At 48.8% G+C, this 10597-nt stretch overlaps 1 protein-coding gene across 1 annotated transcript; it reads right to left on the bottom strand.

The window, feature by feature from the left end:
• Window positions 1-4618: 4618 nt before the first annotated feature.
• RPL15 (ribosomal protein L15) lies at window positions 4619-10461 on the bottom strand. The gene is made up of 4 exons (XM_029071118.1): window positions 10379-10461; window positions 6792-6973; window positions 5399-5535; window positions 4619-4978 (listed from the first exon to the last, which is right to left on the bottom strand). Exons 2-4 carry the CDS (start codon window positions 6961-6963, stop codon window positions 4673-4675), a joined length of 615 nt encoding a protein of 204 aa, XP_028926951.1. The 5' UTR covers window positions 6964-6973; window positions 10379-10461; the 3' UTR covers window positions 4619-4672.
• Window positions 10462-10597: the final 136 nt, after the last annotated feature.

Below are 10597 nucleotides of genomic sequence, written 5' to 3'. Positions count from 1 at the left end.
GTTGAGGGAACTGAGGCACAGAGAAGTTAAGTGACTTGCTCACAGTCACACAGCTGACAAGTGGCAGCGCTGGGATTCAAACCCATGACCTCTAACTCCCAAGCCCAGGCTCTTTCCACTGAGCCACTCTGCTTCTCTAAAATGCTAAAATGACAAGTGAGACTGTGAGCCCCATGTGGGACAGGAACTGTGTCCAACCTGATTTGCTTGTATCCACCCCAGCGCTTAGTACAGTGGATGGCACACAGTGTGTAACAAATACTACATTTGTTAGTAATAATAAGCACTTATTATGTGCCAGGCACTTTGCTAAGCGCTGGGGTAGATAGAAGCTAAATAGGTTGGACACATGGGGCACCCAGTCTTAATCCCCATTTTACAGATGAGAGAACTGAAGCATAGAGAAGTTAAATGAAGCAGCGTGGCTCAGTGGAAAGAGCCCAGGCTTGGGGGTCAGAGGTCATGGGTTCGAATCCCAGCTCTGCCACTTGTCAGCTGGGTGACTGTGGGCAAGCCTCTGTGCCTCAGTTACCTCATCTGTAAAATGGGGATTAACTGTGAGCCTCATGTGGCACGACCTGATTACCTTGTATCTACCCCAGTGCTTAGAACAATGCTTTGCACATAGTAAGCGCTCAATAAATACTATTGAATAACTTAACTTCTCTGTGCCTCAGTTACCTCATCTGTAAAATGGGGATTAAGACTGTGAGCTCATGTGGGACAATCTGATGACCCTGTATCTACCACACTGCTTAGAACAGTGCTCTGCACATAGTAAGCGCTTAACAAATACCAACATTATTATTATGAAGTGACTTGCACAGCGTCACACAGCAGACAAGTGGAGCGGGCAGGATTAGAACCCAGGTCCTTCTGATTCTCAGACTCATGGCTATTGAGCCAATGACCCCTTTGCCTCCCAAAGCCCCTGCATTTAACCAGCCCTGCTGCCTTGGCACAATTTGTTTTTTAAACTGTCCCCCCGTTAGACCGTAAGCTCGCTGTGGGCAGGGAACATGTCCTCCAACTCTGTTCTATTGTAATCTCTCAAGTGCTTAGTAAAGTGCTCTGCCCACACGGTAAGCACTGAACAAATTACCACAAATGAGGATGATCCCACTGCAGCTTTCTCCTTTCCTGTCCTGAGGATCCGTGGCAGTCGGAAAGGATCGACTAATCGGAACAGCTGTGCCCCATGGCACGGGCAGTCGTGGATGGCACAGGCTGTAGCCACCAGCCGAGGCTGGGAAGGGCTGGATTAATCTACCCTGATCCACCCCATGGGGAAGGGCAGGGGTGATCTTCTAGACTGTGAGCCCCTTGTTGGGTAGGGATTGTCTCTATTGTTGCCAAATCGTACTTTCCAAGAGCTTAGTACAGTGCTCTGCACACAGGAAGCGCTCAATAAATACAATTGAATGATCACATCAGACAACGCAGGCACCTGTGGCTATTTTCCCAAGTGATTACATTTCTAGTTCAAATAATAGTAATAATAATAATGATATTTGTTAAGGGCTTACTGAGTGCAAAGCACTGTTCTAAGTGCTGGGGGGATACACGGTGATCAGGTTGTCCCACGTGGGGCTCACAGTTTTAATCCCCATTTTACAGATGAGGTAACTGAGGCATAGAGAAGTTAAGTGACTTGCCCAAAGTCACACAGCTGGCAAGCGGCGGAGCCGGAATTAGAACCCATGACCCCTGACTCTCAAGCCCAGGCTCTTTCCACTGAACCACGCTGCTTCTCAAATGGAGGTTTATCGATGCCTCCCCAAGTCCTTGCACCCTTACCCAGATTTGGGGACCTGTCCTAGAAAGAAGACGGACCCGATTGTGAACAAGAATTAAGCAAAAGCAAACAGCGCATGCACAGCTCTTGGGGTGGGGACGGGGGCATATTTTATTTTATCTAGCTGTTCCTTCTCTTTAATAAAAGAAAAAACTGGTGCTCAAAAGTAAATAGCCTTTCATCATTTAAAGAGTGAACACTTGCTGTTTTATTTCCTCTTCCCAGGGCTTCTGGTTCCCAGCAATAACATTTGTAGCGTCAGTAATTAAAATGTTAAAATATTGTTGGCTTGTGACTGTTTAACACAAAGACCATCACCAGGCAGGAAGTTGTACAATTAGAATAAAAGAAGTGAATTAATTCAATCGAATTTATTCAGCGTTACTGTATGCAGAGCACTGTGCTAAGCGCTGGGGAGAATACAACAGTGAACACATTCCCTATCCACATTGAGCTTATATTCTAGAGCAGGGGACAGGCATTAATAGAAATGAATAAATTACAGATACGTATATAAAAGCGCAGTGGGGCTGGGAGGGGGGAATGAATGAAGGGAGCAAGTCAGGGTGACACGGAAGGGAGTGGGAGAAGAGGAAAAGAGAACTTAGTCAAGACCTCCAGGAGGAGATGTGCCTTCAATAAGGCTTTTAAGAGGGTCATGTCTGTGGAGGGGAAGAAATAATAATAATAATGATGGTATTTGTTAAGTGCTTAGTACGTGCTGAGCACTATTCTAAGCGCTGGGGTTTTCAGGCTGTCCCACGTGGGGCTCGCAGTCTCAAACCCCATTTTACAGAGGAGGTGACTGAGGCCCAGAGAAGTTAAGTGGCTCGCCCAAGGTCACACAGCAGACAAGCGGCGGAGCCGGGATTAGAAGAGAGTTGGACGACTCGCTCAAGGAGTGGAGAGGAATGGTAGGAAGGAGAGGCAATAACTGGAGGGCTCAGAGGGGTGGAGAGAGGGTTTTTAGGATGGGGAGACATGGACAGATTTGAAAGTAGGGGGGAAGGAGCCATTGTCAAGTGCTAAGGCACCTTAGAGACCCCAACTCATCATCAACACGTCCATCTGATACACTGGAATGGAGCAGGATCACCCCAAGATGAGAAATGGCTTGCTCAATAGCTTTAGCTCCATTCTTTGATGCCCACAACCAGTTTCTGTGCCTGTGGGGATCTGCTTCAGGGGTAACCCACACCCCTTCAGGTACCACTTCTGGGTATTTGCTTGCCCGAGGGCATTCTCTCCTATGGCTTTATCGGCATCATCTAACCCTGGCCGCTACTCATCCTTCCTTTCCAGACCGAGGTTTGATCAATCCCCTTCAAATACCGAGCCCTGTTTTGAAAGGTTCCTGTGGATCTAAAGCCGGGATCCTTACTTCGTAAGAAATGTGCTTACACGGTTACAGCTCAGTTGGGGGTAGCTGAGCTTTTATCCCACAGTTCACTGTCAGTTTTTGCTTTCTACCCCATTCACACTAGCCCCTGGTTCTAATTGTTGACAGGGCGAGAGAGACGGCCCCTCCAGCTCCCAGGCTGCAGGACCGAAGGTGGTCAGAAACTCAAAGGGCCCGCGGAAATTTCCGATCACCAGCAGCTCTCCCCATTTTCCAAGCGGCTCCTGCTTTGTTCACGTGAACAAATGTTAAGAGCTGGACTGGGAGGCAAGAGGCCTGGATTGTACCCCTGGTTCTGCTGCCTCTACTTTCTGTGTGACATCTCTCTGGGCTAGTTTTCTCATCCCTAAAATAAGGGTAAAACACCTATTCTCTCTCTTACCCTGGGGAGCCCCATTTGAGATATGGGCTGTGTCCCATTTCTCTCGTATCAGAGCTTCGCACAGAGCCTTGGGAGCAGGGATCATCTGTAGCAACTCCCCAGGTGCTTAGCACAGCCCTCACTAAATATTGATGCATTCAACATCTGCAGATTTACCACAAAACCAAAGCCCTTACTTTTTATACCTTTAAGTCTGTTCAGCCCCTTGTCCCCACTCACATTAGTCAAAGATGATTCAAGAGTTCATGTTGCCAGGTGTTTTTATGGTCTTTGTTAAGCACTTATATGCCAGGCGTTATACTAATCATTGCAGTAGATGCAAGATAATCACCTTGAACAGTTCATGGGCTTATAGTCTTGATCCTCATTCTTCAGATGAGGTAAACAGCACAGAAAAGCAGTTACTTGCCCAAGGTCCCACAGCCAAGTGGCGGAGCCACGATTAGAACCCAGGTCCTTTGACTCCCAGGCTCGTTCTCTATCTCCTACACCACACTGCTTCTCAGGTTTTAGATTTCTGCCATTCTATTCCCGTCCCTTTCCGATCCAAAATCCAAAGTGTAAAAATATGAAACAGCAGAGATAGTATCTTTAGAGGTACACACTTATCTGAAGTGTCGTAACTTAATCAGCTCAGATGTACCTCTAATGGTAAAAAAATTAAGCCTGTGACTCTCAAGCTCTAAGTGCAAATTGCAACTATTGCTTCTTACGCTACACATCCCACCCTAGGCACATAGCCTACTTAGCCCACCGTTCTATCAGTGATAGAATTTGGGAATCCCTAGGGCTACTTCATGGGCAATGAAGGATTTCTGTCCAAAGAGTTGCGCTGCAATCTTGAAAGCCCAATCCCTACAAAAGAGCAAAGAGAGGCGGCCTTTACGACTCTTATAGAGGTCCCATGGAATATCTACAAGTAATCAACTGTCCCAATACAAAAAAGCCCCAGACACTAACCAGTGTTAATGAGTGTGGTAGTCTCTATTTCCACATTCAAGATTTGACACAACCTTCAAAATAAAGCAGCAGTTAACAGTGAGACTGTCCTACATCTGGTTTATTCGATGACAAAACTGTACAGATGCTATACGTATTAACGGTAACGGTGCAGTTGCAGAGTATTGCGTCTTCTCCAGGCTGCCCGGCGAGAACCACCGATCGTGTGATGGAACTTGTGACCCTTTCCAAGGCCACGACTCTTCCTGCCAGCGGACGTCAGCCCACGCATCTCCCTGTGTTTGTGCACTGGCTTGGTGATCCATTGGGTATCGGGGTTGCGCCTGATGGCTTTGTGGAATGGATCGATGAGGATAACCTCAAAAAACTTGTATGTTGAATCTTCACCCACCCAGTAGGAGTTCAAAACTCTCAAGGCTCCGCAGTGGCGTCCAGCACGCTCCTTAGGGGGAGAGAAAAATTGAACGTTTCATCCCCACTGAATTACACTTTCGTTCCTCCCTTGACCCATCACATCTTGGCACGTGGAAAGAAAACTATACACAGCTTCACCTTTAGCTACGCTCTCCATTACCAACCCGCCATTCCTCCCAACTGTAAAATCCTTCACGATAACTTTATGCACAAGATGCTGCTATTTTAATGCGATTACTGCTAACTAGATTACTTAGAAGTCAGTGGCACCCCTAATTTCAAAATCAACGTCTCGGAAATTCTGTCACAGAGAAATAGCCACGGATGTCAACTGTAAACTCGATGGGATGTTGCACTTAGTCCAGAAGCAGAATGGAGTTACATCACTTGACAAATGTACTTTGTTGACATGAAGTTTAATCAAAAAATAATAATAATCACAACTTACTTCAGCCACAGACTGAAGACTTCTGGCAAACTTCAGCTGGTTGACACCATGATGAACAGGCTTCCCGTAGGTCGCTCCCTTGGGGACTGGGCGCTTTCGACCACCACGGCGCACGCGAATTCGGTAGATAACATAGCCTAAAGCCCAAAGTTTTTTTTTTTTAATAGTCAATGTCAGTAATTTGAAATTTGTGTCTACATGTGTGCAGAACAAGAATGTAATTTGAAAACACGAGGGTAGTAGGGATTAGTTTTTACTTAGGCCCGACAAATGCTGACAAGTAAAAAAGCGATCTGAGCTCAAGGAGCTTGGTGGTTGTCCTGCAGTTCGATGATGCTGCTGCCAATGGGGAAAGTGCATTTCCCCGTTGGCAGGGAGTCTTTGAGCCGGGGGGAAAAGGATGCCCGCTTGGCGGAAAAATCTTCAGCTATTTCTGCAGTAATGGTGACTTGCATCAAACCATTCACATGCTTGCCTAATGGCATGCATTATAGGATATGTAGGGAGTTTCCTTATGGGCAGGGAACATGTCCACCAGCTATTGGACTCTCCCAAGTGCTTAACACAGTGCCCTGCACAGGGAAGTGTGCAGTCTGATTTTGGAGAATGAGTGCAGTCTCTGTCCACGGAACATTATATCTCGATACCCTGATAGCGACACCACTGTGCTCTCAGCCATCGTTGAGCACGATACTCAGGTTGGCTTATTAAGGTTTTCTACAACCCCTCCAATTTCGTAACAATTAGCAAAAATAAAAATACATAAGTGTTCCTTTTATTAGGACCCTACTATAAGGTGACTATCTAAACATATGGTCCACCTAACATCCAGGGCTTGCTACAGTGCCTGGCACACAATAAGAGTTTAAACCATCACTATTATTACTATTATTCACAATGAGTAACTCATCATCACCTCATTTTATTATTAATAATAATAATAACAATCATAATATTTAAGCGTTTAGTTAATGTACAAAGCACTAGCTTAAGCGCTGGGGTAGATACAAGGTAATCAGGTTGTCCCACAGGGGGCTCAGTCTTAATCCCCATTTTACAGATGAGGTAACTGAGGCCCAGAGAAGTTCAGTGACTTAATAATGTTGGTATTTGTTAAGCGTTATGTGCCGAGCACTGTTCTAAGTGCTGGGATATGCTCAGGGGAATCAGGTCGTCCCACGTGGGGCTCAATCTTAATCCCCATTTTACAGATGAGGTAACTGAGGCACCGAGAAGTGAAGTGACTTGCCCGAAGTCACACAGCTGACAAGTGGCAGAGCCAGGATTAGAACCCACAACCTGACTCCCAAGCCCCGAGCTCTTCCCATTGAGCCACGCTGCTTCTCCGCAGCGTGAACTTCAACAGTTCTTCTTTAAAACGAGCGATATTCACCTTGCTTGGCCTTGTATCCCAACCTGCGCGCTTTATCGGGTCTGGTGGGCCTGGGTGCCCTATGGAGGGCCGACAACTGGCGGTACTGCCAGCAGCGCACCCGCAGAAGGAAGCGCATCACATCGGACTGCTTCTTCCTCCATAACTCCTGGATGTACTTGTAAGCTCCCATCTTCGGTCACCTGTTGGGAAGAGTCATTTTTAAAAACGGTGGTATTTGTTAAGTGCTTACTATGTGCCAAGTACTGTTCTAAGCGCTGGGGTAGATACAAGGTCATCAGGTTGTCCCACATGAGGCTCACAGTCTTCATCCCCATTTTATTAATTCATTCGTATTTACTGAGTACTTACTATGTGCAGAGCACTGTACTAAGCCCTTGAAACGTACAATTTGGCAACAGAGAGAGGCAATCCCCGCCCAACAATGGGTTCACAGTCTAAACGGGGGAGAGAGACAACAAAACAAGTAGTCTGATGAGGTAGCTGAGGCTCAGAGAAGTGAAGTGACTTGCCCCAAGGTCACCCAGCAGACAAGTGGCGGAGCAGGATTAGAACCCACAACCTCTGACTCCCAAGCCCGTGCTCTTTCCACTGAGCCACGCTGCTCAGTCAGTTATCCGGGGCAGGAGAAGGCCTCTCGGCCGCCTGGTAAAGCATTCATTCATTCAATCGTATTTATTGAGCGCTTACTATGTGCAGAGGACTGAACTAAGCGCTTGGAATCTCCAATTTGGCAACAGAGACAGGCAATCCCTGCCCAACAACGGGCTCTCAATCTAAATGGGGGAAGACAGCAAAGCAAAACAGAACAAGTAGTATGGCGTCAATATCAAGATAAGGAGAATCCTAGAAATACACGTCATTAAGAAAATAAATGGAGTAATAAATAATATATACAAATATGGACAGTGCTGTGGGAGGGGAAGGAGGAGCAGAGGGAAAGGGAGGGCTCAGTCTGGGAAGGCCTGCTGGAGTAACAACAATAATGTTGGTATTTGTTCAGCGCTTACTATGTGCCGAGCACTGTTCTAAGCACTGGGACAGATACAGGGTCATCAGGTTGTCCCACATGAGGCTCAGTCTTCATCCCCATTTTACAGATGAGGTCACTGAAGCCCAGAGAAGTGAAGTTACTTGCCCACAGTCACCCAGCTGACAAGTGGCAGAGTCAGGATTGGAACCCATGACCTCTGATTCCCAAGCCCGCGCTCTTTCCACTGAGCCACAAATCACCTCCTCCAAGAGGCGTTCCCAGACTGAGCTCCTCTTCCCCCTCTACTCCCTCTGCCATCCCCCCTTTACCTCTCCGCAGCTAAAGCCTCATTTTCCCCTTTTCCCTCTGCTCCTCCACCTCTCCCTTCCCATCCCCACAGCACTGTACTCGTCCGCTCAACTGTCTATATTTTCGTTACCCTATTTATTTTGTTAATGAATTGTACATCGCCTTGATTCTATTTAGTTGCCATTGTTTTTACGAGATGTTCTTCCCCTTGACGCTGTTTAGTGCCATTGTTCTCGTCTGTCCGTCTCCCCCGATTAGACTGTAAGCCCGTCAAACGGCAGGGACCGTCTCTATCTGTTGCCGACTTGTTCATCCCAAGCGCTTAGTACAGTGCTCTGCACATAGTAAGCGCTCAATAAATACTATTGAATGAATGAAAGCCACGCTGCTTCTCATAAAGAGAATCGTAGAAATATGCACATCATTAAGGAAATAGAGTAATAAATATTACTCTCTTTGGCTGTGGGTAGGGGAGGCGCAGACGGAAAGGGGACGGCTCAGTCTGCGAAGGCCTGTTGGAGTAATAATAATAATGTTGGTATTTGTTAAGTGCTTACTATGTGCCAAGCACTGTTCTAAGATCTGGGGATGATACAGGTAATCAACTTAACCCACTTGGAGCTTACAGTATTAATCCTCATTTTACAGATGAGGTCACTGAGGCTCAGAGAAGTGACTTGCCCACAGTCACCCAGCTGACAAGTGGCAGAGTCGGGATTGGAACCCATGACCGGGTTCTTGCCACTGAGCCACGCTGCTTCTCTAGAGCAGAGGCCGGGGGGCTTCCCTCTCCCGGAGACCCCCCCCATCCTCGCTCCGTTCCCGGGAATATCCCGCAAGGATGATGATGATGATATCTGTTAAGCGCTTGCTAGGTGCAAAGCACTATTCTAAGCACTGGAGGGGGGGGATACAAGGTGATCAGGTTGTTCCGCTTGGACTCAGTCTTCATTCCCATTTTACAGAGGAGATAACTGAGGCCCCGAGAATAATAAAAATGGGGGCATTTGTTAAGCGCTTACTATGTGCAAAGCACTGCTCTAAGCATTGGGCGGGGGGGGGTGATACAAGGTGATCAGGTTGTTCCACTTGGACTCACAGTCTTCACCCCCATTTTACAGATGAGATAACTGAGGCACCGAGAATGAAATGGGGGTATTTGTTAAGCGCTTACTATGTGCACAGCACTGCTCTAAGCACTGGGTGGGGGGGGGGGGAGAGATACAAGGTGATCAGGTTGCTCCACTTGGACTCCCAGTCTTCATTCCCATTTTACAGAGGAGATAACTGCGGCACCGAGAATAATAATGGGGGCATTTGTTAAGCGCTTACTATGTGCAAAGCACTGCTCTAAGCATTGGGCGGGGGGGATACAAGGTGATCAGGTTGTTCCACTTGGACTCTCAGTCTTCACCCCCATTTTACAGATGAGAGAACTGAGGCACCGAGAATAAAATGGGGGTATGTGCACAGCACTGCTCTAAGCACTGGGTGGGGGGGGGGGAGAGATGCAAGGTGATCAGGTTGCTCCACTTGGACTCCCAGTCTTCATTCCCATTTTACAGAGGAGATAACTGAGGCACCGAGAATAATAAAAATGGGGGCATTTGTTAAGCGCTTACTATGTGCAAAGCACTGCTCTAAGCATTGGGCGGGGGGGGATAAAAGGTGATCAGGTTGTTCCACTTGGACTCACAGTCTTCACCCCCATTTTACAAAGGAGATAACTGAGGCACCGAGAATAAAAATAGGGGTATTTGCTAAACGCTTGCTATGTGCAAAGCATTGTTCTAAGCGCTGGGGGATACAAGGTGATCAGGTCGTCCCATGGGGGGGGGTCAGTTTGTAATCCCCATTTTCCAGATGAGGTCACTGAGGCCCAGAGAAGTGACTTGCCCACAGTCACCCAGCTGACAAGTGGCAGGGCCGGGATTGGAACCCATGACCGGGCTCTTCCCACTGAACCGCGCCGCCTCTGTAGAGCAGAGGCCGGGGGCTTCCCTCCCCCGGAGACCCCCGCCATCCTCGCTCCGATCCCGGGAACGGCCCGCAAGGATGGCACCCCGGGGCCCAGCGCGGCCCTGCCCTTCCTTCCCTCCCCGTCGGGCCCGTCCTTCCTTGCCTCGACGGTAGATGCCCGTCCCCGCCCCCCCAAACCCGCCCCCCCCGCCGCCCCCGGGGACCGAACGCATCGGGGATGGCTTGGCAGGGCCGCGGGGCTCCCCGGCGGCGGGTCCCCGGGGTCGGATGGCCGACGGGGAGGGACGATCGAGGACGGATGGCCGAAGGCCCGACGACGACGCACCTGATGGCGGCGGCGGGGCCCGGTCGGAAAGAAGGAGGCCTTTCTCCCACAATCCTTTATGGGCCCCTCCTTCGCCGCGGCCCACTTCCGGCCAGCGCGCAGGCTGACGGGAGTTGTAGTTCCCGCCCCTCCGCGGGCCTCCGGGAGCTCGACGGCGATTGGTCGCTTCCTCCGGGAGCCCCGCCCCCCTCGCCCCCTCCCTCCGGGGGCGCCCCGGCC

This window comes from Ornithorhynchus anatinus, chromosome 8, assembly GCF_004115215.2.
Source record: "Ornithorhynchus anatinus isolate Pmale09 chromosome 8, mOrnAna1.pri.v4, whole genome shotgun sequence".
In the NCBI taxonomy this organism is placed as follows: Eukaryota; Metazoa; Chordata; class Mammalia; order Monotremata; family Ornithorhynchidae; genus Ornithorhynchus; species Ornithorhynchus anatinus.
Note: the sequence above shows the minus strand (reverse complement) of the source record. Positions and strands in the feature narration are given on the sequence as shown.